The following is a 26,492-nucleotide window of genomic DNA, read 5'->3' as shown; positions in this document are numbered from 1 at the left end:
TCCAAACTGCGTGCCTGCCTTGATTTATACATTCTAAATAATTTATTGGCTGGAAGCGCATTTTCTTAGCTTTTCCTCAAAATGCTATCGCCTTGTCTGCGGCTAGACGATTTTTAAGTGCCCCAAGTATCGCTCCATCCGGCCATATCCGGCCTGGTTTTTGGAATTTGCGGAATCATTAAGCTTTTTTGATTACATTTTTTAGTGGCAGTGATTTTTGTTTTACGATATGTGTTTAAGAAAACTCCCCTAAAGATGGCTTTATATTTTTAAGATTTAAAAAATCTAGTTTTAAGAACCTTAATCTCTTCCACTTTGCTAGAATTTTTGGAGATTTCAAGACAGGCTTAATGTTTTACAATAGGTTTTTACTTTTTATTAAATGAGTTGTTAGATATTATTCTGTATATCTTAGCTCTTTTATCGCCTATTTCTGGAAGAATTCTGAGCATTTGTCAAAAAACATTTGAATGAAATTCATTGAAATCGAAACGTTCCCAAGCTTTCAATCGAGTGATGTTGATGGTCGTAAAGATGAAGACGTTTCCATTACTGCTCCACTCTGCTACTCCAGCACTCCTCCTCCAGGTCCCTTCCCCTTTTGCATTTACAGTGCCACCTGGTATGTGTATGAATGCCAGCCCCTTCATCCTGCTAGGGTTTCGGATGCCGTTTGACATGAGCGACGAGTTCGAGGGAACTGTCGGCACTATTTGAAACTTATTGCTCGCTCGCCTGTCATCGCAACATCGTCAAGTCGGTACTGGGAGGGAGGTATAACAGGCCACTCGAATGGGGTGTGTGTTTTGGGGAATTTACCATTTTCTGGTATTTTTCTATTTAGATGGCTGCAAATTCGATTCGACTGAACAAGTTTTCCTCTGCTCCCATTTCCTATATTTCCGTTTTCCTGGCTGCTTGTTAACTTTCCGCATATTTCGTTTTGGTTGAGTTTTATTTTTTTTTGACTCAACCAAAAGATAAGTAGATGCATCCGAGGGCTTTGGCTTTCAATGGTTACCTGTGCGTGGGCTCCAATCAAGCGTTGCACCTTCAATTGGCCGCCGTTGCACCTCCGGCACTGGGCCGTCACTAATGACAGGCAAACACAATGGACACGCCCTCTTGCAATTCCCTCAAAAATAAAAAAAAAACAACAAACAAATCAGGGAAAACAAGTTCCAATAGCCAAACAAAGGGAGACCCATGGAAGTGTGGCAATGCGAGTGACTATTTATGCTCATAAGGGGGGAGATATGAGAGTTATTCGATTTCATAGTTTTCATATCCCCGGAGGAAAGCATTTAAAATCTCATAAACTATACAATATGTAGTATATTCAAATATTATATAGTATACCCTTTTATATAAATTAAGCTTATCTTAAGCTATTTCTCCGAAAGAGGGAATTCCTTATCAGAAACAAAGCTGGCTGCGGAAAACCAACACGGCTCTATAAATAAAATACTGATTTAATTTATTATTTTATATTTTATTATGCCATTATAAGATGAAGCAGAAAATAGTTTACAATTGAAAATATTTCTTAATTAAACTTTAAACAATTTAAGCAATTTAAGTGGTAACTTCACAAATAAAAGGATATTCGTATTTCGCTTTAACATGTCGCATATGAGCACCCAATTCCGTTTTTTCGATGACAACATTTCCGAATCCAAATTCCATATTTGGTTCACCAGCTGCCCAGGAAGTGTAAGTTTTTGAGCCAGAAGTTACAGCCATAAACTGACCTTTTACCAGGTAATCATTAAGGTCGATCAAATATTGTAAGCCGGGCTGAAGTTCTTTTGAAAGGTTGGTCAATTCCAGTTCGTTACTCGGAGATGCCAAATGGCCACCCTTTCTTTGGCAGGTACGGAAGGCGGAAGACCAAAGTACAGGGCCTGTGCTATCAATGTAGTAGTACTTTTCGCCAATTTTTTGAAATTGTTCTTTTATATCCTGCTTCTGCTCCTGGGTGAGTTCGTGCTTCTCGCAAACAAATAACTTATTGGAGTAACCTATTCTCGAACCACATTGACCAAAAGAGTTGATGACGCGGACAACATACGTCGCACCCCAACTGCCGGGCTTTGGTTTTTCTGTGTTTTCTTTCTTTATGTGGCTAAAATTTTTCCGACAATTAATATCAACAAAGTATTCCGATTTGGGCTTTAGCTCTTTGCTAATGTCATCGAGCTCCTGCCGATTTTTAATTTTTGCCAGGCGACCGCCCAATCGGCTGCATTCATATATAGCTCCAATCCACTCTTGGGGTTTATCCTTTTCAATATAGTAGCACTTGGAGCCAATTGCTGCAAAATTTCCTCCACATATGCGTGGCTGTGGCTTGGGCTGGTCTTGGGGCTGATTCTGAGGGTTGGGGGTGGAGCTTGCGCTGGTCTTGGGGATCGGACTAGGACTGGAGCTGGGGCGTGGGCTGGGCGTTGGGCTGGGGCTGATCTTGGGTTGATATTGGTGCTCGAGCTGGGGCGCGGGCTGGGCGTGGGGCTGGGGCTGATCTTGGGGTTTTTGCTGATGCCGGGGGGCGTGGGGCTGGGGTTGTGGCTGAGGATGGGGTTAAAGAAATGTTACGTTAATTAAATCCCTTAATTAAAATTCTAAATTAAATAAAATCGACTTACCAATAGGTGGAGCCATAGGTATGTCCCTATAGATGCTGAACAGAAAAACCATAATATAAAAGCCGAAACAATAAGTACAATTGGGGCTATTTTATTGGAGCTCATTTTGAAAACTTGACTGTGCGCCTCGCGAAACACGACTGATCGGAGGCGGATTTTTGGGTTCGTATATACATATTTCTTATCAGAATCAAGCTGGATATAGCTGTGTTTTTGAAATTAGACGAAATTTTTATTCTGCGAAACTTTGGTTTTGTGTTAAACCTCATTGCGTAAGAAATTTCTTGTTTAAAATTTTTTACTAAAAATAGTTGGGTCATACCAAAACTTGTTGATAAGATTTCAGTGTTCTTTAACTGAAAGTGTATACAAAAAAAAACTAAAATGCTAACTTTTAAAACTAAAGATTAAAAAATGCATAATAAAATGAGCAACAACTGTGGTACCCACCCTCGTCGTGACTGTTCAACAAACCTTTTCGAAAATTCCAGTGGCATAGATTTTCGACAGATTTGGGACAAATTATTCTGGTATGGGGCCGGGTAGGGGGGGACTGGGTACTTAGTTGGTAACGAGTTGATTAGCTGTTAACTGCGCAATCGTCTGTTCGATTTTTATTCACGGTTCGAGTATGTCGGGGGTTTCTTTCGGGCTGATGCTGTAAACGACCGCCGAATTGATGGCCTGTTGATGGCCCGCTGACTGATAATGATGTGTGGCTATTGGCCATTGAAATGTCAAAATTAATAAGCCTTGATGGCCGTTTAATGAGCTGCCTTCGTCATCCATTTCGACATCGATTTCGAGGGTTTGGCGTCTGGGTTAACAATATGGATGATGTACTCTGTGTCTGACTTGATGAGGTGTGAGATAATTGAAAGTGACAACTCAGTTTCTTTGCTTTCTGCCGACTTTATTGATGAAACTAAAAGTATGGATTTCGAATTTTGCTATAATCTGTGTCTATGTTCCCCCAGGCATGCGGCACTCGTCCTTGTAGGCCACATGTTTCTTCGGCTGTTTGGAAATCTGATTCTCCCGCATTTTTCGAAAATTATCCAACTCACGCACTTCGTCCTGATCGTAATCGTTTTGTGTAATCGGCGGATTCGTTTGTTGGTATTTGCTTTTGGGATCTGAAAACGAATAGATACCCTTGGTGGGATGATTCGGCATATCCCCGAAAACTCGATTAAAGAATCCCTTTTTCTTCGGTTTACCCTCGGAATTTACACTTGATTCTTGGCTAGTCATGTCGTCAGATTTTGTTATCTTTTGTTTTCCAGTTTTGCCAAAACGCATAAATAGTCCAATTCTTTGCAGAAAACTGCTTGATATGGCACCCAGGCTTGAATCGGCCACCTTTCTAGAGACTTTCTTGTGCCTTTTGGGTTCTGGGTGACTCTGATTTTGGCACCACTCCTTTGGAGCGTCTGATGGCAGGGTTCGCGATGCAACTTTCAGGTATTTTGCCAAATCCTGTTCGGAGCCACGATAGCGTTGTCCTTTAGTGCCGTGGACATTGGTGTAGCTATCGATGCGGTTAAAACACTTCATGGGGGATTGGGGATCAACAGCTCTAGGCTGACCTGTCCCCACATCCTGAGATCCGGAATAGCTGGCAATTTGCGATCCATCCTGAAACTGAAAATTAAATTCAAAAATCACACTTCACTTAAATATTAATTCTAACTACCTGTCCTGGTTGATAGTATTGGTCTGGATTGGCTGGCAGAGCCCCCATATTATTCATCGGCTGGGGCGGATTATACCAATAGTTGTATCCATAATTCCCATAGTTGTAATACCAAGGATGAGAGTTATATTGCGGATTCATTTGAGATTGGCTATTATAATATTGTTGTTGCTGGATTGGTGGCTGCTGCTGTTGATGTTGGTGCTGCTGTTGCATTGGTTGCTGCTGTTTCTGTTGCTTTTGCTGCTGTAACTGACTGTGTTGCAGCTGAAGTTGCTGCTGCATCTGATTGTGTTGTAGCTGATGTTTCTGGTGCAGCTGCTCGTTATGTTGACCCTCATGTTTTTGCTGTTGATTCCTTAAAGGACATGTCATAGGTGGAGATGCCAAATTATAGTGCTTTGGTTGGTGCCTCAATGGACACGTCATAGAAAGAGATTCCGCATGGTGTTGGTGTTGCTGGAGCATCTGTTGTTGCTGTTGCTCCTGCGAGTATTGGGGCATCATGGTTTGATCGTAGGAGTGCCGCAGGGACATGCCATTCATAGAGTGCCGAAACCAGCCGGTCACGGCCAGATTAAGGATATCATCCGACTGTCAAATGGTTGGAAGGGAAGGGACTTAATATAAATGGAACTATAACTTCTACGAATCTGTCTGCAAACGCTATTCCTCACTGGAAACCGAATTGATTGCCAACTTACACTGAAATTCCGTTCTCGAAACTGATCGTCTTGTTCGTTTCCAAACCCCAACAGTGCCAGGAGTGTGTTTTCCGTTTTTAGAGTTTTTTCCCAAATCCTTTTATTTTGGCTTCTGCTGGATCATTACGATTGGCACATTCAATGATTGTTTTCGATTAGAAGCGGGTATTTTAGGTTCAAGTGGTTTGCCCGGCATGGTCTTCCGCCTCTTCAAGGGACTACAAATTGGGGGACATATCCCAAATCATAATACTATGGAATTTAATTTTGATCTGACTCGCCAGGAGGTGAATGCTTAATTAACATATTTCAACTGGCCTACTAAATTCTATTTGTTTCCTAATTATTTCCAGATTGGTTTGAATCTTTCGGGAACCTTGTGGTTGGCACCTTAAAAAGTTATTTTAGAATGGGAGTTTTGGGTTGAGTAGTCATGTCTTCTTTCTTCAAGATTCTCCAATTGTCATTTCTGTCCGACATGGCGTGTCATGGAGGAGATATACAATCCAGCTTGAATTTTGATCTGATAACTGACTCGTCAGCAAAATATCCTAAATGGCCTCCTAGGATGTCTTCTTTTCTCTAAAAAAACATTTAAATTGTTTATAATTTATGAAGCCTCTGCAGTCTTCTTCCTCGCAAACAAACAATCTGTGCATAGAAATAAATTTCACTTTGTTGTGTGCCCCCGATATTTTTGCGGATTCAGGTTACTTCCCTCTGCCTCTGCAAACACCTGCCGCATTCTGTGTCTGCCACTCAGCACCCTACTCCCCGTGTGCCTTCTGTATGCTAATTAAAAGTTCAATGCGCAACATTTCCACGGGAGACAACAACGCCAATGACAACAATGAGCATTGACAATGACAACGTGGGGCGGAGGACTAGGTGGACTGGATGGTCTGACAGTGGGGGTTGACTGTGGAAAAGAGCATAGTTAATTTATTTTTTCAAGCATTCTTGTATTCTGTTTCCCGTCCCTCTTTTGTCGGTGGCTGAGGCTCCTTACTCTGCATCCATTGTGCCCAATCGAGTTTTTAATTTTTTAATTAATTGCACGACCAATATGCAAATTGAGGGAAAAAACAGGAAATGAGGAAAATTCCGATATCTATCATTTGGAATAAGTTAAGGGTTGGCTTTTGAGAAAAATTTATGGCTTTAATTGTCTTTTGTCTTTGTTTTTTTGAAAATAGTCTCTTTGAAAATAGTATATTTTTTATAAGATTTAAATAATTATTTATGTTTTGAATTTAATTAATGGAAATTTTCTACAATTATTTCATTCTGAGGAATAACCACGTTTCATGCCACCAAAAAACCATTCATACATATTTAAAGTAAATAAATCTGAAATTAACTCCACACGAGCCCGACCCTTTTGACCCGACAATCTAATTACTTTACTCTCCGACCCCAAAAAATATGTCCCCATCCTTCGCCGTAGGATTCCAAAGCAAAGCAGCCAAAGCCAGAAACCGCACATAAAAACCACATAAAATCACCTGCGTGAGCTTTTACGGAACAACGCCCACGCGCTGTCTCCACTCCGGGGAATATGCATCCGAAAATGGGGAACGGGCTATGGAGCTCCTTCCATTGGATCCCCGCTGTAAATTATTTTAATTTATGACCTTTGCTTCGGGTATTTGATGGAATAGTTTGGATTTTCGTGATGCCCTCCCGAGGGGCCACAGCGATGTTGACAACTGTTGCAATGAACTCATTTCCATGATAGGGAAATGCAACCAAAATAATAAGGAATTTTTACAATTTTCATCAGCTGCATATTAGATTAATTTTCACAGCTTGTTATCGATGGAATTTTTCCAATTTCCAATTTTAATCTGGGCTAGCTTTAAGTGTTCCCCAAAGTGTATTTAAATGGGTGGCCAGATGGCTAAAGGCAGCACTAATTTTTTTTTAGATTTTGTTTATTCAAGATGTTAGTTTTTATGGAACCTTTGAATGAAAGGCATAGAAAAATAAAGACTAAATTTATGTAATTTCCCTTCCTGACTCTCTGGCAAATATTCCGCTTGCCCCGGAGTTTCAAATGAATAATGTCGTTTGTACTTAATTTGAATGACAAATGCTCCAGTGCCAGAAACGTATTTATTATGTTCGTTTTGGGTGTCGAGGAAAGTCAGCTCTACTTTACTACTACTTTTTCGTGGAGAAACCCTCTTATATATCTTTGGTAATATTTCTCGACATCTTGGGGCGTCATCAGCTGGAATTTTGGCTTATTAATTGCTTTGCGTTGGCTATGCCGTAAAATATTCATTCTTAATCATATTAAAGAAGTTTTGAATTGTATATTTTTTCGGAAAATTATATTTAAGTTGGAGGAAAAAGTTTGTTTCTATGATGAATTAAATATTTAGTCTTTTCTACTCGTTGCAGCATGAAACCATGATTACGAGAAAATGCAGATAAAAATGTCGGCGAACATTAATTGGAAGTCTCAGCAAACTTGGGCAGTTTTGTTTGTGGTAAGTGTCTCTATATACTTTTTATACAAACTTATTTAATAACAAAAAAATCTAGTTTAATAGAATCCTTTTCAAATCAAACTTTTTGCCAATTATAGATTTAACCTGATTCCAACCTCAAGCTGTTTTCACGGCTTGTCAAATGGCGGGAAAATTTCATAAATTTTAAAGTAGCCAACGGCACTTGGCTTTGAGAAATCTAATAAAGAATCAAATTACCAATCATTTTTCGGTCCTCGCTGGCCGTAAACCTTTTCCCGGAACCGAAGAGGGCCACAAGGAATAAAGGGTTAAGGAATGAGATGCGATTCGAGGTCCTTCCCTGACAGCAACACGTGCCGCTTGGTGATTGCGGATACTTGGCCGAGTGATGGATCCGATGGAGCCAGCAACAACACAACCAGGCCGATGGCAACCCATTTGTAATTCAAGTCGATGGTCAAGCGTGGAGTCATTGGCTTTTTGGCCATAAAGGATTACTTGTATGTCTGTTTGTGTGTGTTTGTGCCGTGGGATATCTTAATGCTGTTGAACGAGGAGGCGTGTCCTTAACTTGTTACTGTGCGCACATTACCATAATGTGTTTTATCTTATCTGGCCCGAACTCTTTGAAATCACTTAAGAAGCTTGTCGTTGTCTAACCGTCCCAATAATCCAAGGTCTGTGAGTTTAACCGACTGCTATAACCTTGGTAGTGTCTGTGTATCTGTGTCTGGCACGACCTTTGGTTGTTTGTCCCGCTGGTCCTGGCATTTTGTTTCTGCTTGCGTGAAATCGCAAAATCAATCAATTCGATTACGTATACGTAATATTTATAAATTTTTCATGCAAAGCTTTTGTTCGCCCCTACGGTTAGTCTGTCTTGGCTGCCTTTTCCTTTTACTTATGTAAATGGAAATTACTTGTTCAAGGATACATATATGTGAATATTGTCCCCGGGGGAATGCGGGCTATGTTTGAGTTGGTTTTGACGGGTAAATAACACTCACAGGCGAGTGTTTGGCGAACATTCTTGGTGGGGTTAATGGCCATTTAATATGAATGGCGGACTGGTCGAATTGTATTGATGGCAGCCAATCGAAATCAATTAATTGATGATAGTTATTAAGCCACTGACGCTGACAACTGCAAGTTTTCCATAATTACTGAGATAATATACCTTCTGATAGGATGAAACACTATGTTTTTTAGCTTCAAAAATGAAATCTAATGGCCTCATCCTTTTTGTGTAAGTAATCACCAACTTATAGGTAAGCCACCTTTTAGTTTATTGGCTGGAGTGACACACATTTGAACTCGTCAAATATTTACAATGTTTAATTTAAAGTTAAGCCCATCAATAGGGAGCAATCCTTGTAATCCCTATTATCCTTGTCATGCCACACAAATGTCCTGAATTACTTTAAATGAGGAATATGCGTCCAATAGCTTTCGATTGATTTCCGCACATTGGCTTATCGAATTTAGTGGAGTTTTTCCCCTGGCACTGCCACTGGAACTGGCCAGTTCATTAAATATGTAAACAATTGCTCTATACATTGCGGGAGATATATTTCGGAAAATCCCCTATCCACACCACTCAACTCCTCATTTGAATAAACGCATTGATTTTTGTTCCTACCTCCCGCACGCAAAAAGTCCGGCCAATATAATTGTTTTAAAATGTCTATATGTATATATTTCGATTTCGAAGTGATGGTGCGACAGAGTGTGTAAGCAAATTGTTTTTGGCTTTATTTTTTATTGACACACGTACATAATTTATGCCTGGTATACCATAGGTATATGGCATGTGGAGGGAATTGAACATTTTTTAAATTGACCGAAAAAGTCAAAGGGCTCTTTTTTCGAGGGAGTGTGTATGGAGCTTGTAAATATTTAAATATGTGAAAAATAATGTTTTATCAACAAGTTCTTAATTGAATGAAACGATAATTGCCTGAGGAGAGTGAATGAATAGCATCTTTAAGCATTCATCTGATGAGTACCGGGTATCCTATAGCCTTCTCTCCAGTTTATTCCACAAAAAGAATATAAAGTGGATTATTGTTTTGAAGCTGGCCTATCAAATGCAGTTGGCAGTGGCGATTTGATGATTCGGGATAGCGTTGCAGAACGAATTTTCTTTATGGCTCAACAGTTAGTGGCCGCATAGCCATGAAAATCACATGACATTTTCACGCACCCACCCATATGGTGGATGGGAAATTGTTTGGTATTAATCATCGTCGGACCACCCGCACAAGCCGCAAATCCTGTCAGCCACACGGGCCCCCAAATGTGTGTCCTGTCTGTTTGCTCAAGCGTAACACGGGGTATGTGTGCGTGGGAGCGTGTGTGAGTGCCTGCTGGGCCGTAATAATTGTTTGGCCAAAGGCTCCGGGTTCCCACTCGTCCATACGCTAAGTTCGTGCTGGAATGTCACGTGATTAGCCTCACCTGTCGGCGTTTTGAGGTTGGGCAGGGGTAGGGAAAAAAGAGAGAGATCCTGGGGGGCCGAAGGGAGAGGATCCAGGGGCTCGCTGGTATGGAGTGTATGAAATTATGTGGAAATTGTTGCATATTTAAGTGGGCACGCGTGAGTAGCTGTTAAAAAGTTTATAATCACAAATTTGTGCTACCGTTTTGCCCGAGGTTTACGGTTTTGAGGACAAGGCCAGAAAAAGTTGCCAGAAACTTTGCAATTGATGATGTCTTCTTGGGTCAGAAGGTCAATATGCTTATTGAGGGAAAGTTATAAAAGAAGTTAAAGTTTTCAAGGTGGAGAAGAACTTTAGATCTTTGACAATTTCATTGCTTGGATTGGCATACTAACAGAACTCTAAACTAAGGACTTTCCTTACACAACTAATATTTTATATCCTGCCACTTCGCCAAGGAAAGAAACGTAAAGTTCTGTGCAGAAATGATAAATTAATTTGGAACCATTGTAGCTGAAATTGAAATGCATAGTTGAATTCCTTTGTTTACTCATTTGGTTGGAGCACAAAAACTTTGAGTAATTGAGCCAGAAAGTGGAGGGGCGCCATTGAAAAGAAAAGAAGATTCCGGAGCGAGGATGGGGTGGGACGCCAAAAGAAATGGACAGAAGTCATAATGGAATATATAAGACGCTGACTTTTCTATTCCATCTTCGTCTGCCATTGCCGTTTGCCAAGTTGCAGACTCTTGAATGGCAACAAAGTCAAATGCAACTATTATTGGCATGCTCCAGGGGAGGAAACGGGCCAAAGGGGCCAGACGGCGTTGAACTCCATATAACAATTGCTAATGTACGAAATATTTCATGATTTTCAGCTAGTTTTACTCGGACTTGTGCCCCAAACTTGGCTGCTCCCAGGAACTTCGTTTCTTAGCTTTTCTGTCGATTCTTGCTGAAGGTTTTAGCTGAGTCGTGTATTTTTTTATTCATTCTATTCTTTTCAGTTACAATACTTACTTCGCTTTGTTCGTTTTCAGCCAAGTTTAGTTTGATTTTAAGGTTTGTTGCTCCCTCTGAGCACAAACATAGTGCCTCTAAAATATTAGAGGAGTAAAGATACCATATTTAAGATTTGTTTGTATAATATTGTATAAATTGTAATTAAAGATATTCAAGTTATCAGAACTACAAAACTTTTCAAATTAATTAACATGCCAAAGACTGGAATTTTCCTCCTAAAAATCACAACTTTTATGGAAGGTGACAAGCTAAAATGGATTAAAATTAATGATTAACTTTTGTGACTTTTTTTGAGGACCATGCCGTGACCCTCTTGCCATTTCGACTGGAATTCCAATTCCTTTCAGCATTTCCCGCTTTATAATAACAATAGTCATGACTTCTACCTATATACTCCATTTACGGGAATATATACAGCCATTTTATATAAAAATGAAGCCCGAGTTGGGACTGCGAACGAAATACTAGTAATGAGAGTTGTCCATTTGTGGTAATTAATTTTAATGTTGCTGGGGCAACGCTGCCAATTTCGGAGAAAACCAGAAAACGATGTCGATGGACATTTGGCGTCACATTTGTGTGGATGCCTCAATGGCAACCCACGGCAGCCCACGCTATTCCAAAAGCAACAATAGTGGGTGGGGCAAAAAAAAAAAACAAAAAATAACTAAGCAACCACAGCCAGGAATTGAAATTAGAAATGGCAACTATCCAATTTTAGACGAAGAGAGAGCTAGAGCCACGAAAAACTCTTTTTGGACATTGTCCTGGCTGGCTTATTTTGACACGAGCGGTGTGCTGGCTGCCCGGCCAGGTAATTAGTTCCAGGTCTGTGACCCAAAACACCTGCAGCTGTGCCTGTTTAAGCCCCAGAGAGCTCATTTATAATTTATGGCGACTTTAATCACTGCCCCAAAGGAAAGTGCCTGTATGACTTAACTTTTCTTTCTATTTTTGGCGTTTCATTCCATTGCGATATAATCTTTGAATCAATTTGTCGAAGTGTACTAAAAACAAATAAAAAAAGCTATCCGACTTGCGTGGTTTCCACTTCCTTGGAAAAGGATTCTTCAGCGGGAGTGACATGAAAGGCCCTCTTTTTTTCTTGCCGTGAATGGAATCAGATTCTTTCAACCTCGTTCCCATTTCTGCAGTTCTTCCCCTTTGTGTGACGACTTCTCGAGTGGATTTATTGTTACGTGTAGCAAATATTTTTCTTTCATTTTTGCATAGTTTCTTGTTATTTTTCTTGTACTCAGTAGGTAGAGGTGTATCTTTTTATTTTGCTCGCTCATTTTCCCAAAGAACTCAGCTCCTTTGCAATTTGACTTTAGGTCCAAGGTTTCGGGTAGTGCGTGTACCTTAAGCCTCTGCCATTTGCCACTATTTGTCTGTTTGTGTATGTTTGTTTGTTTATTTGTTTGTTGGTTAGTGAGTTCCTGGTTGTTTGCATGTCTGTCCTGTCCCGTTGCCAGCGAGGGCGTGTTAATGGCCGAGGCGTAGTTGACAAGTTTTTGTGGTGAGTGTTTTGCCAAGAGTACTCCAAGAAGTTCCTAAGTCGAAGCTGGAGCTGTACCATTTGGGGAGATGATTAATGGCAGTGCTGAGTGGTTGAGAGGGAAGGAGGCTGAACCCCTCCTATGGATGATGAACAGGAGGGGTGGACTCGGAAAAAGCTTTTATTTGGGTCAATATTGTGGCGATAAAATACCAGAAGTTGTGATAACTATACTCCTATAAAGAGTTTTGGAGCCTCTGTACAATAGATTATGCATTTTATTTCAGAATAACTGTGGAAGTATAAATCACTTTGAAACTTTAAACCTTTATTCCTTTTTCTTTTATGATACATTTCGGCACCGAGCTGGCTCAACACTACCTCCTTCCTTTTGGCTTTTCGGCCAGCAATTAATAAATTGAAATAGTCTACATGAAAACTCAATTTTCCGAGGGGGTTGGCCATGGGGCGGCAATACCTTTTGGCACTTGAAATGCCCGCCTTTTGTGTAAATATCACGTACCAGCTCCAGTAGAAAAAAAAAACAGTGCTCCGGCATTCTGTTTAAGTTTTTCAGACTTCAGCTCCAACTCCGGCTCCAGCTCTGACTCTGTCTCTTTCTACGGCTTTGTTCCCGTCTCTTTCGACAGTACCCGATACCATCCATCGCTCTCACTTTATCGCACTGTTTGTACGTGTAGGGCAGGCATAAAAATTTGTAACACTCTCATGTAATCCGTTTGCCGGCCTCTGGTTCTGTTTCAGTTTCAGTTTCTGCTTCTGTCTGGGCCTGGTTCTTGGCCTGGCCCTGCTTTTGGCTATCTGGCGACACCACTCGTCGCCCCGGCAGTTTGTTTTTTCAACTCTATCGCCACCCCCAGCCCCAAAGTCTCGCTAAAATTTGCCCCCCCCCCCCCCCATCCCTGTCGGCATGTCGTGCATTTTATTTCAATTTCATTTCGATTCCATTTTTGAGTTAATGACTTCCCGACATGCAAAGCGTCAAAGGATCTGCAAAAAAACAAAAGTTCCTCCAGCGGGACAACTCTACACACTCCCAACTGGATGAACTACCATCCTACCAATACCTATACTCATTCATCCAAACAGGATTCTATAAACCATGAAGCCATCGATGATATTTATTGACAAAGTTTTTGGCACATATCAATATTTTTGTTTTTCGTTTTTATTTACTTGCTTGGCTTTTTATTCCCGCTTTTATTTGGGCTTACCAAATGTTTTTTGGCTTCAACCAACAAAAGTTTTTGGTTTTAATACTTTTCTTTATTGATTAACTTTTGGTCATCAGATATTGGCATATATAGGTGATAAATAAATCAAAAATACCAAGTATAGAGTACTGTAGGAGAACCATATAATATTTTTAACGAGTTATTTTAGCGATGTTATGTTGTTTTATAATAAATGTCAAAAATGTCAGGAAACTATTTTTCTTATATGGTACTTGAACTTTGGTATGAGACTTGAAACTTAATACCTTATACCTTATGGAATATCTAACAGGATACCTTAAACTATTTTTAAATAGATAACCTAATATTAAAGTCTAAAATTTAAATGGCTGAACTTTTTTTTCTTGGAGATATAATGGCTTGAAACCCATTGAAACAAAAGCCGGCTTGGGTGGCCAAGTTGGAGGTCAACAAAGAAGCCGTATGGAGTCCGTGACGAACTCGACGAGACGGCCTGAATATAAAACCGGAAACAGTTAACAACGGCTAAGCCTTTTGGCCACTTACAACCGTTAAATGGCATTACAGAGCGTGACGGAGCATCGGGAAGCGTTGATGCTGACGTCATTGGGAAGGATTTGTCTTTTCCCCAGTTTGAAATTTTATTTTTAGAGGGCTACGCGGACTGGTACACTTGACCTTTGCCACCACATGCGTTAAGTGCTGCCTTCGAAAATTAATGACAAAGTAATGTCAGTCAAATGGATAGACAGGCCGAGGCAATCGGACAGGTTAGACAGGTTCTCAAAGTCGGAAAAGTCGACAGAGTTGGCCAAAGAGGAGAGTGGAAGCAAACCCGGAGTATAACCATCAATTCCAGAGACCCAAAAGCCCAAAACCCAATTCTAGGGAAGCATCCTGCCACTCTGCCATCCATCTATCCATCCCTTGTCATGTCATCGTTGTTCCAGCTACTGTGGCCATAGCGACACTCGGCTTATCTTCGTTCTAGCCATTATATTCGAGTTATCCGACCTCTCTGATCCACCCAGGAGTTTTTTGTTGTTACTGCTACTGGTTCTGTTACTGTTTCTGGTTCTGTGGCAGCAACCTGTGCAACCTTCGCATACGGAAATTTTAGCTCATTGACGTTTTGCGCCGTCTGTCGCTGTCGCTTTGAATAAATAACTGACGTGCCGCAACAGACACATTATCCCGAACCTATGCCTTTCTACCCACAAGGACATGCATACACACACTCGCACTTCATCCCCTGTGCTCCGGGCTACAATACAATCAGCAGAAGGAACACCGTTTACCTGAACAAGGACCCATCTTCATTTCCACTCTCCGTTCCAGTTTCCCACTCCACATCCGTCGTCATCTTTGACAGTCTAATCGTCTGTTGGACTCGCTCACGCTTTCGGTATTCGGCAGAGCAGCCTCCTGGCGGACGTCCTCCCTTTTGGCAGCCACCTTCTGTAGCTTCAACCCCGACCTAACCAACCATGCCCCCAGTGTTTATGCAAAAATTGCCTGCCGCATTGCCAGCGGAGTCCCCAGAAAGCCCCAGCAGCTCCATTCTCTTTTCCAGGAGCCCCCTTGGCCTGTCTGATGTACTGCTCTGTCTCCGACTCTGTCTTTGGAAATAGACTTGAATGTCTGTTGGCCTGCCATCCTGACATCTGCCTGGCACAGTGGATATGATCCAGAGATTAGTAACCCCTTTGTTTGCTAGATGTTTTGATTTTTAAAAATATTTATAAACAAAATATCATTAGCATGCTTTTATTTTCAGAAAACACTGGCTAAAGTTGTAAATAATTCTTTCACAATACTAGTATATATTTTTAAAAGCTTTCCAACTTGTTCCACTTTCCTAGACCACTTCAGGTTGCAATCAAAACTTTCGTTTGTCGCCAAACAAAAGCTTAAATGCCAGACCCCCCACCTCATACCGCTTTCATTTCCTCAAGGAGCCATAAATTCATCATTTTCGCACCACTGTGCACATTAACTAACTACCTACAATGACTTCCTGGCACACATATACCAACATACAGTCGTGAAAGCCGCCAGGACTCGACTTTTGACGTTTGCCACAGGACGGATGGAGGGGCCATGAATGGCAAAAGTGAGTTATTGAAACTGTTTCAACTCATAAATAAATAATTACCGGAATCGCAAAATGCCTGGGCATAAAATGAGTTTACCTTGTTCAATGTTGTTTTCCTAATGTTTTTCCCTTCACGGGTCAGAGTTTCCATCAGTATCCATAAATAGATCCACCGCCAAATACAGTAGGTTTTCTGAAATAATAGAGGGTATACGAGTGTCATCATGGTAAAGGTGGCCTGAGCAAAGCTTGGACTCGTTATTTGCTTTTCTAATATTTATACAGGGGTATAGGGTCTGCTAGGCTTCAACATTGCCATTAGGGGAACAAACAGACACGTCCATGTAATCTACACTCCAGGTGGAAATAAAATTCTGTATATTTAAATGAGAAATATTTAATATCTTTTGGATTTATTCTAAATTAAACATCATATAATTCTTTCCAAATTTCGAATAATATTAGAACAATACCTACTTCTCTATTTTGTAATTTATTTCTAATGTGATGCCCTCCATTGTATGTTTACCCACTGAGGGTTCTGTCCAGTGGCAACACTTGAACGTGGTAATAGATACTTAAATAGTAATTTAGTAGCTTTTCCTAACCGCATGGATGGACATATGAGATTTTACGCCGATTTTGTTAAGAGTGTGTTCCCTCCTTTGGCCGGCTTGGCTCTTTTATTTATTTTTTTGCAGACTTTTATTGCTCTACACTTGCTTTATCGGACATTTCATCTTGTTGGCTTTACATATCCCATATCCATTCTATCCAAGCTGCAATCAAATGTGGCAAGTGTGGCATGGCATGGCAGCCTGGTGGCGAATGGTATGCTATGGTGGCGAATTCTTTGGGCCAGGTCATGTTTCATGCAGGAGACAATCTACATATATGGTATGAGTTTCCGTTCCGGAAGGTTTACCCAGCTCCATGGCCCATTCGTTGGGATTTGTTTGTGGCTGTTGATTTGTTTCTGCATTGGCTCTGGTCCATTTGGCGCTGATTTGCCTTTAAGATAGCCCACCTCCGCCCATTTTAATGTTTACGGTGTATTGTTACACACCGGAAGGGCACGGAGGAGTTCAGAGGGCTTAGACCTTGGCTTAGACAGAAAGTTGTTAAGCCGACTAGTTGTTAGCCACTTGTGCAGTGTTGGGTGTTGGGGTTTTGTGTTTTTGCCTTCAAGCCGACACATGATATGGCAGATGTGTTTCAGCGATTAGACGTAGACCGATAATAACTTTGGTTTACTTAATGGACTCAGTTACCTTGGGGTGTTGGGATGTTCGGTAGGGTATTGTGGCCTGAAGGTCTTAGATATCTAACGCTAGAATGTTTCTGGTTGAATATAAAAAGGCTTTTGAGGGAGATTTTATAAGAAATTAGTTCAAACACCTCCTTATTTTTGAAATTCAATAACCATTATTGGCAAAACAGAAAGTAAACCCCTCAAAACTTTGTGCCAAGTTCATGTGTTGAAATACTTATAAACTTCAAATGGTTTCTTCCTGTGATAAACACTTACAACATCGTTAAGCTGCCACCATTTGGGCCATGATTGCGTGTAGTTGCCCGGACTACAAGTAGGTCTATATATATGTGAGCAGTTTTTGGTAAATTGAAGCACGTGGACATGCCGCGACACGCCATAAAGTAGTGGAGGCAGCCAACGGGTGGTATGAGTGATTTTTTCCCCTTACAGATTTCTTCCATTTTCCGGGTACCCTTGAAGGAGATGGCTTTCTATTCCTGCCTGTACATATATACAGTATATATAGAGCAACGTGATGCGTGTTCTTGGGTTAATGTCACTTCGATATGAAAAACTTGGAAACCAAAGTCAGGAAGCCAAAATGCAAATTGTTAACGTGACTAACAGGAGCGGCGCGTGCGAAAGAAAACAATTTATATCAATACGAGATCCTGGCTCAATTGCTTGAACCCCAAATGTCAAATATGTGACATACTTTGGGCCGCCTTATTGGGCTCAAGTTGGTATTACATCCATGAACTAAATAGTTTTCTGAGTGGGTGAGGAATTAATTTGTGAAGGCAGTTATATATACAATATTTGGGGTGATTGGGCCATAAAAATGTGGTTAATATAAATGTGAATCGTTTCAAAATTTTTATGAAAAGATAGCATTACGCAAATAATGTTTTAACAAAAGCCTTTCTAGCTCTTTATATTTTAAGACTTAAAGAAAACTTAGCTGTTTCAACGCAAAGCTACTTAATTATAAACTGCCATGAATTAGAGTCCTTTTAGTCCATTTAATTTCCCTTGAACATGATTGATTTTCACGAACATTAGCGATTAATTCCCCGCTGTGCAATTTGCCAATTTCAGACCACCCTCTGCCTGTTAAGCACTCAAACCGTTTGGGCCAAGAAATTGAATGCGAGCCAAGCATTCGACGACACATGGAACACAGCATCGGATTTAGAAAATGAATTGGAAGTAAGTAGCCATGGCTTTTCATTCGGGCCACAATGGAGCAATAAGCCTACAAATGCCACTGCCAATTTGCAGCAACAGAAGCGGGCAAAGGGCCAAAATGGAGGTGGAGGCACATCCACTGGCAGTGGACCTGGGCAATGGTCGAGTTGGTCGGACTGGTCGACATGCTCGCGCACCTGCGACGGCGGCATTATGCAACAGATGCGTCGGTGCAGCAGCCCCGGCAGTTGCCGCGGCGAGAGTGTCCGCTATCGCATATGCAACATGCAACCGTGTCCGGAGCAACAGGACTTCCGCTCCAGCCAGTGCGCCGCCTACAATGATGTGCCCTACGATGGGACCCTATACAAGTGGACGCCGCATTACGATTATGTCGAGCCTTGTGCTCTTACATGCAGGTGAGTTTGGGCTTATAACTACACTGCAAATAATTTATGTGAAGAACTATTATTATTATGAAAAGGACATAAATTGTACTATCCAAAGATCTTTATATTATTTTTCCAAGTGTCTTGTTATACACTCTGTAGAAGATAAAGGATGGTGAAAATGTGGCCGCACCTAATCGGCCTATGGTTCAGCTGTTCCAGTTGGATGTGCACTCATTATTCATCATGGTTTCCGTTTGTCCAGTCAGTCGGTGTTGCTCCAAGTGGCTTCCATTTACGCCCCGTTGTGCCACTGTTCGGGACTCCGAATGCTCCCATCCTCGTCCTTTGCCCAGTGACAATAAAAAAAGCTGTTTGCACATCTCTTTTTTTTTTTGCTCTTTTTCTTTGGCTGAGGCGTTTTTTCTTGGTTGCGGTTCAAATTAGTGGTGGCCGTGTTTGGGTTTTGGTTACTGCTGCGGTTTTGAGGTTCTGCGGTTAATCCGTTTTTGCTTTAGTTTTTGTTTTTCGTTCTGGCAATTCGCTTGGATTGTTTTTCCACACATATGCGGGTTAAATAAATCATTGTCTAAGCTTTAAATGTATCCTATTAGGATGTAATCGATTTTTAGTAAAAAAATGTAATTTATAAGGAGGGGCTCCTTTTAGGGAAGCTACACAAAGAGATCACAGCTGAAATGAAATAGTGCTTCTGTTAGTTTTATTTTCCCAAAAGCACCATCTTTATCGTCAGCCTTCACCCAAATCAAAGATGAAATCAAGTGCAGCCAGCAGAGGCAGTCTGCTGGATTAGATTCATGAATAATCCGCATGGAAAATATTTTCTATATCCGCAGGGGCCATCCAGCGCATCTAGTCGAGGACATATCCCGGGAGTCGGCCGGAGGCGGTAATCCCGAGGACGCGGAACACTACGATGAGCAGAGCGTCATTGTGCAGCTGTCGGCCCGGGTGCAGGATGGAACTCGATGTCGTTCCGGCAGCCTGGATATGTGCATCCAAGGCAAATGTCAGGTAAGTGCAATTTGGTTAAACTTTTGGGAGACTGAGCGGCTGGGCCCACTGGGGTCGGCGAAGCAAACACTTCCCAAAATTTGGGGATGGCGGCTTCCCTGCCCAATTTCCTTCCGGTTCGGTTTTGGCCCTTCCACTTCAACTGCTCTCCATCGGGGCTTCGGGGCGCAATATGATAAATTACGTCGACAGTGTGGGTGGTTGTGGGTCTTATTATAGGCTCGAAAGCCCAAAAGAGGCAAAAACAGGAGCTACTTTTGCTCGGCAGCCTGGTAAGCATATGTATATGTATGGAGATTGCATAACACAAGCGCCTTTGTATCATTATGCTCAGGCGCATAAATAAATCATAAAGTGGGCGCACCAACGGTTGGGGTGGGTGTGGCATTCAGGTTGTTCTCCGTCCCGGTCTCAGTCCTGGTTGCTGGCAGCGTCAAAAGTCAACTATTGAAATGCCAATAAAGCGTGCCCCAGGGCAACAGGAGCCATCAGAAGCGCCAGCAAAAAGTGCTGCCGGGGAATTCGCCACGGAATGCGCTGCAAAGTATGCTACGATATGCTGACATGGGTGACGGTGCCGAAGGGTGGACCGAAAATTGTCAGCGAAGGGTGGAACAAAACTTTTTATAAATAAAAATTTGTTTTTTTTTTTGTAAAAAAAAGATGTAATTTTTATGCCAACATTAACAAAAATATTTAAGGATGTAAGGAAATAAGTAAGATTCATTTGGAAACGGGATCATATTTTTGAAGCAACCCTCGTCTCCGTGGAGTGTCAAAAGAGCCAGCCCAGGCTTGGCAGGCTTACAACTACAATAATGTCAAACGAAGTTGGCGAAAGCCGAAACAGCAGTTTGGGCCTCAGCCTCAGGCTGTCGCCCCCCTCTAGCTCCCAAAATCCTGGACTTGGTGTTTGAGTTTCAGTTCAGTTTCAGATTCAAAGGCCCATACAGTGCTGGTCAAATTTATAATTCTTTAAATTTTAGATTTTATTTGAACATAAATTCCGAAAAATGTATCTAAGCAGTTAGTTCTAAGTTAGAAGTCTAAGTTTATGACTATTTGTCCTTAGTACTTCCTGTGAAAGCTAACATTTTGACCGCAGGTGTGCCCAGCACATGTGTGTATTGTCCTGGCGTGGGATGATGACATCTTATCCAAGTTTCGCCTAGACTCCGGCTGCGCTGTAATGCCGCCAAATCGTCACCCCAATTTGTTGTAATAAACGCCAATATGTCATGCGGTTTTCGTTGTGTTTTATTTGTCGCCAAACAGAGTGGCAGCCACAACGTTTGGCAGCTGCCAGAGGCATTCCACGTACATATACATATGTACGTAGCCACACTCCTATATAGGTATTATATATATCTGTTATAAATAAATCAAATAGCACGCTGCCGCGGGCTTTGACTTTGCCTGTTTGTCTTGCGGTTTACACACACCAGCCTGTCGACAAACAATATGTACATATGTATATCCGGAAAAAAGTACAACTCAACGCTTCAAAAATGTGGCGACTTGCATAAGATCCCTACATTGGCTTTGCGAAAGATAGGGTTTCAGTTTTCCAAGTTCCTTGTTGGCAGTTGGCAGGATTTTCGGTGGAATAAATTATAAATAGCTCAGTGGGGAGATATGTTTTTTTAGGCAGGGATTTTGAAACGTCTTTAGCATTAGAATTTCAGAAGCTTAAGTGTTGAATGACAATTTAAACGAAGGAATTTAAGATTTTAATGAAGTATCATTTTTGGTATTATGTTGTGGGATAATTTTTTTAAAGAGACAACAGGGCGGATGAGTAATATTGTTGAAAATTCAAGCTTCTGATTTGTATTTAATATAATTCTATTGAAAAAATATTGAAAGTCAAAGGGTGTAACCTTGTCCAAACAACTAGACTAAGTAACCTTCAGATGTCTAACAATCTTCCATGTAATGACCCAAAAGCACACAAAACATTTCCACCGCGAACTTTGATAAAAAAAAAAACAAATGGAAAGTAAACAGAAAAAATAATACGACGGCAAAGGACTCTATCCTTGATAGCTTCTATCAAGTCTGCTATACATATGTGTCGTATAGTATACCTTAAGCTTATGCAACGGATTCGTTACCATTGATTTCCATATTTTATTTACGATTGCCGTTGTTTTTGTGTGTTATGCTATTGATACCGCTAACAGTTGATTTACACTTTATTTACGCAGCCATTTTTATTTACCGTTTGCCTTTGATTAAGCCCATCTCTGTCTAACACCGGCGTTTTGCTATCTCTTTCCAGCGCGTTGGATGCGATTTGAAAATCGGCTCGACGAAGAAAATCGACGGCTGCGGCGTGTGCGGCGGCGATGGAAACTCGTGCTCCCAACCGCTCTATTACTGGGAGATGGCACCGATGTCGCAGTGTTCAGTCACCTGCGGCGGAGGTAAGTTTCGTCCTGTAGTCCTTGCTACAATATTTCACTGAAAAAAATGGTTAATTTTGATAAGAAATCATAAGGGTGACAACAATTTGTTATTGATTTACGAAAAACTAGTTTATAATCAACATTATCTCATTGATTTTTTTTATTTGTATTTATTTTCCTCAGTGTAGAAACCGACCTGGTATCTTTGCTATCCTTAGTGTAAATAAACAAGTGGAATATGTCAAGAACATTGGAATTGGAGGCCCAAGGAGCTCTTGGCGTGCCAGTCTGTCGTTTGTAATCCCACTCCTGTACTTTTTTTCTCCCATCCCCAGCAAAGAATTCTGTCAAATTTCTTTTCCCAGGCACTGTACGTGTATGGGAGTCAGCTATTTGTCGTGCTCATTTATTTTCATTGAATTGGAATTTGTTTCGATTGAATGTTTGCATGGTAATCGAGTGGCAGTAGCTAGCAAATCCCCAACCACATTCCCACACTCGCTTTCCGGGTAAAATGGCTGTTGAAAACTATGTTGCCATTGTTGCTATATACCTGTTATATGATTAATAGCCTGGGGGATACCATATATTTCAAAGTAAACTTTGTCGATTAGACTCAAGTCCTAATCCTTAGGTTGAGTTTCATGTTACGATTCAGGCCATAAATTCGGCTGCCATGTTACCTTATTCTGGCTGAAAGTTTTGCTCCCGAGTTCCCCGCCAAACTATCCAACATGGACTAATGAAACTTGGTGTTGAAAAGCATATGTTTTAAATATACAGTGTGGTTTCGAAAAGGGTTGAGGTAATTCATCAAAAGTTGTTCTCATCCGCTTAGGGATGTTTCATTTTGTCAAAGATGTTTGCCGGTTCTATTCACTAATTGAAGTTGATAAAAGGTTTCAATTTTATAATCCAAAGTTTGAGGAAATTTAACCTTAAAATCAAATAACATCCAAGTAGAAGAACCTCAAGCCACTCCTGATTACCTCTAGTCCTTTCGATTTTGAGGTATCTTCATAAATTTTTAATCATTATTTGGTTCCACTCTTTTTCCCGCCCATCAGCCTGTCAATGATAACTTTGATCCTGTTGAATTTTGTTGGAGTGCTTCCGGGCCAAGAGACACTTATTCTTGGAATTTAGAGTGACAATTTCTAGTGCTTCCTTCTGTTTTAATTGCAGTATCGCTTTGGGCGTTGTCTTTAACCCCAGTGACCCACTCAATGCCGACTTGACCCGCCCCAGTCCGTAATTACATTTCAATGTGTTTGTCTATCTGTCTGTCTGCCTGTATTTAGTTTTTAGATGTCAGTTAAATGTCAAGTGCAGTGCAATGCTCTTTGGGGATTCTCTGCGGGTCTGCTCCGTCCACCCCATGGCCCAAAATTAATGGTCACCTAAGCGGTGGTTCTATGTCCCACTCAGACCAGAAACCATTTAATGGTGGGGTTTTTAGGATTGGACATTGAATTGCTTTTACTCATGTCTGTTATTTAGTGGCCCTCTCCTGGGGCATATAATTGCGAACATTTCACGAAATCAATTATGCTTAATTATACACATTTGGTTGGGTAGCTTCGCAGTTGTCCAACTGCAGTTCTAATGTACGTGACAGGAGTATTAAGTGGTTGCATCGATTGCTTTTTCTTTCACTTCTTTTACTTAAAGCCAAATTATTTTATTTTTTTAACTCTTTCTCTTAGTTCCTCGTAGTGTTTTTTGTTGAAATTTTTATAGAGGGGGGATAAAGAGGGGAATTTAAATTTCCAGAAATTGAAAAAACTGAAAATAAAAATCCCCGGAAATACCTTTGCAAATTCGCAAATAAAATTAAAGGCTAGCACTTCCGTTTTACCATAATTTATGAACTCAGAACAGACTCAGGGTATAAAATCCAAAGGGCAGATGATGAAGATTGCTACGGATTCCTTGAAGCTCTCAGAAGCTCAAAACCAACAACCTGCTGGGCTCTGTCAGGCGAGAAAATCCACTGGGTCCTTGGTATCCCCTTTGTTCGCATCCTGTTTCTGCTGGGAAGCCGAGTTCCTCGCCGCCAAAAGAATGCAGCAGACAAGAAACGCGGATTGATGCTGGAGATGACTTCTCTTTGGGTTACTACGACAATTGACATAAATGCCATGAGAGGATATTACCAATTGCCTTAAGCCAATTGTGCCATGAATACCCAGTTGGCGGACGATGGAGGGATAAAGGGGGAACTCTATGATGACGATTCTTCCTTTGCTTCTACATATACACATTATCCATATATACTTTCGCTTATAAACGAAATTCAATAGCTGCGAAATCAACGTCACAGCTGCTCACCAAGGGAGTATTTATAACGAAACCGAAGGCAAGGATGCCCAGGACGAGGGTATTCGAGGGTTAGATGCTTCTAGCGATTTTTCAAACTGACAGATCGTTATGACGTTATGCATCCGCCGCCCTTGCTCCTTGTCCTTGTCCCTCGCTCCCTGACCCTGTTAACCCATACCCACTTTTGTCCTCATCCTCCGTTGGCTGCATTCTGCCATCTGCCAATTTCCTGCAGTGCTTTTGGAAGCCTTCCTCCACCCGCTCTCCCTATCGGATGTATGCTCGCTTTTTCACAGCTGGTGGCTGAAATTCAACCCATTAAATCCGATAAATTGATTTGGCAGTTTCTTTCGCCTTTTATTGGGATCACTTAACCTGTGGGACTTGGGGATTTTTGTCAAGGATAGTTGGTATATTAAATAAGTTAAAAATAGCAAAGGCCAGTTGGTTAATCTCGCTCACATAGGACTGAAAATATTTACTATTATTATTGATTATTTTTATAAAATACCTGCAAAAAGTATATACTAACTCAGCCTTCTGAACCGTGTTCCCCTAATGGGTTAAGACGGTAGAAAGACAGTTTTAATGCTGCCCCTGTCTCAAGCAACTTAAGTGACATTAAAGTTGCACGAGCAGCCATCCATACTCCCTGGCACCCGCCTGCTACAAATTCCTTCCCAACAGCTTCTGACTTTTATTGATTTTAAAGTGCAGCAGGAAAAGCGACGAAAACAAAAAGCCTGAAATGAAACAAAAGAAAGACAATTTTGCCATCGTCTGGCAGTTGAATGCGATTTCCAATTTCGCCCTTTACTTACATTCTTTTCTCCATTGTTCTTCTCTTCCCTATTTTCTCCCGGTTGGCGTTTGGTCGCCTTAGGTTACAAAATGTCTCGTCCTATATGCAGGAATCGTCTAACCAACGCCGATGTCGATGATACGCTCTGCAGCCTTACTAATCGCCCGGAGGCGGCCGTGGAGCAATGTAGTACACACAGCTGTCCGCCGCGGTAAGTACTCTACTCTCCGCATCCAAGCAAGAGCCTGGATGACAGCCGGCAGCCACCACAGTTCCCTAAGCCACCCTGCGGTCCACCCCAAAACCACCTCAACCCCCAGTCCTGAAACCCGAAACCCCAACCTAATATATACATACATACATCCCCAGGTCTCTAAGCCACCACATCAACACGGAGAGAATTTATTTAGATATTAGAATTTTTAAAGATGGAGTGAAGCATTCAAAATATTACTCATACGACCTGTGGGTCTAATGTTCTCTGTGTTCTAAATTTAATAAGTAAGCTTGCTAACTTTAAACACACTCCTTAAAGACAATAGTGACTAAAGTACTGCTTAGTACTGTATAAAGTAATATATATTTTCAATATTTTGCAAATTTTTTCTTAGTGAATATTAAGCTTTCGTGTCTCACCTGGCCGGCTATCAATTTAAATGGCGTCGGTTATCGTGCGCACGTTTTGATTGCCATCCCAGGCCCACTATTATCGCCCGGAATTCGCACGCGGACGTTGTCTCCAGTTGTTTGGGAGGACTGTCGTTTGTCTGGTCCTCCAGCTCCAACTCCCATGGAAACATTTTTCTTTTTTTTTTGCCTGCCACACTGATGGCGCACTCACACTTATTTATCGTTTGGTGACATTTTGCAAACCAAACCCAAAACCGAAACCGAAGTGAACCAAAAGTTTTCGCCAATTTGGCGAATGTCTGTCCTCCCTGTGATGCCTCCACCCAAAATTCTAATCTCCGTTCGTTCTGTTGGTTCCTGTTCTTGTTTTCCGTCCAATCCTCCCACTCCCTCACTGTTCCAGTTTGCGTTTCCCCCACCGATCTTGGTTTATTGCTGTTCGTGGCTTTCCAACTTCGCCTCCAGGCATAGACATCAATTAGGTTTTTGATTTTGTCTGTCTTGAGGTTTCTATTTCCCGGCTCCGGGTTTTTCTTTGTTTGGCCAATATTTTTTTTTTTACTGAGTCTCTAGGACTGTGCATTTGGATGATGAATTGAAGAAAGAATGGCCAAATATTGGGCAAATAGAGGATAACGAAATCAATAATTCTAATCTAACAAAAAAGAGCC

The 26,492-nt window shown here is 41.2% G+C and overlaps 3 protein-coding genes across 8 annotated transcripts in view; 1 reads left to right on the top strand and 2 right to left on the bottom strand.

Annotated features, from left to right (window-relative positions):
• Nucleotides 1–26,492, top strand: part of LOC6498297 (protein madd-4) — a 51,369-nt gene that overhangs the window by 3,050 nt on the left and 21,827 nt on the right. For all 5 annotated transcript variants that reach the window (XM_044716641.1, XM_044716642.1, XM_014906565.3 and 2 more), the window contains exons 3-8: nucleotides 7,452–7,540; nucleotides 18,146–18,256; nucleotides 18,329–18,654; nucleotides 19,482–19,659; nucleotides 21,941–22,085; nucleotides 25,273–25,402. In XM_044716641.1, coding sequence (XP_044572576.1) covers nucleotides 7,475–7,540; nucleotides 18,146–18,256; nucleotides 18,329–18,654; nucleotides 19,482–19,659; nucleotides 21,941–22,085; nucleotides 25,273–25,402 — 956 coding nt within the window. In that variant the 5' untranslated portion in view covers nucleotides 7,452–7,474. The remainder of the gene's footprint in view (nucleotides 1–7,451; nucleotides 7,541–18,145; nucleotides 18,257–18,328; nucleotides 18,655–19,481; nucleotides 19,660–21,940; nucleotides 22,086–25,272; nucleotides 25,403–26,492) is intronic.
• On the bottom strand, nucleotides 1,576–2,750 carry LOC116654905 (nuclear polyadenylated RNA-binding protein NAB2-like). Its single transcript, XM_032451526.1, has 2 exons — nucleotides 2,724–2,750; nucleotides 1,576–2,568 (listed from the first exon to the last, which is right to left on the bottom strand). Exons 1-2 carry the CDS (start codon nucleotides 2,748–2,750, stop codon nucleotides 1,576–1,578), a joined length of 1,020 nt encoding a protein of 339 aa, XP_032307417.1.
• Nucleotides 3,538–5,428, bottom strand: LOC6497246 (TPR-containing protein DDB_G0280363). Of its 2 annotated transcripts, none has more exons than XM_032451506.2 (3): nucleotides 5,046–5,428; nucleotides 4,342–4,935; nucleotides 3,538–4,283 (listed from the first exon to the last, which is right to left on the bottom strand). In XM_032451506.2, the coding sequence occupies exons 2-3, from the start codon at nucleotides 4,885–4,887 to the stop codon at nucleotides 3,609–3,611; spliced, it is 1,221 nt and encodes a 406-aa protein (XP_032307397.1). In that variant the 5' UTR covers nucleotides 4,888–4,935; nucleotides 5,046–5,428; the 3' UTR covers nucleotides 3,538–3,608. The 2 variants fall into 2 exon arrangements, with proteins under 2 accessions (XP_032307397.1, XP_001962484.3); XM_001962448.4 differs by having other exon boundaries at nucleotides 3,538–4,289; nucleotides 5,046–5,418.

Source organism: Drosophila ananassae, chromosome 3R (genome assembly GCF_017639315.1).
Source record: "Drosophila ananassae strain 14024-0371.13 chromosome 3R, ASM1763931v2, whole genome shotgun sequence".
NCBI classification, from domain to species: domain Eukaryota; kingdom Metazoa; phylum Arthropoda; class Insecta; order Diptera; family Drosophilidae; genus Drosophila; species Drosophila ananassae.
Note: the sequence above shows the minus strand (reverse complement) of the source record. Positions and strands in the feature narration are given on the sequence as shown.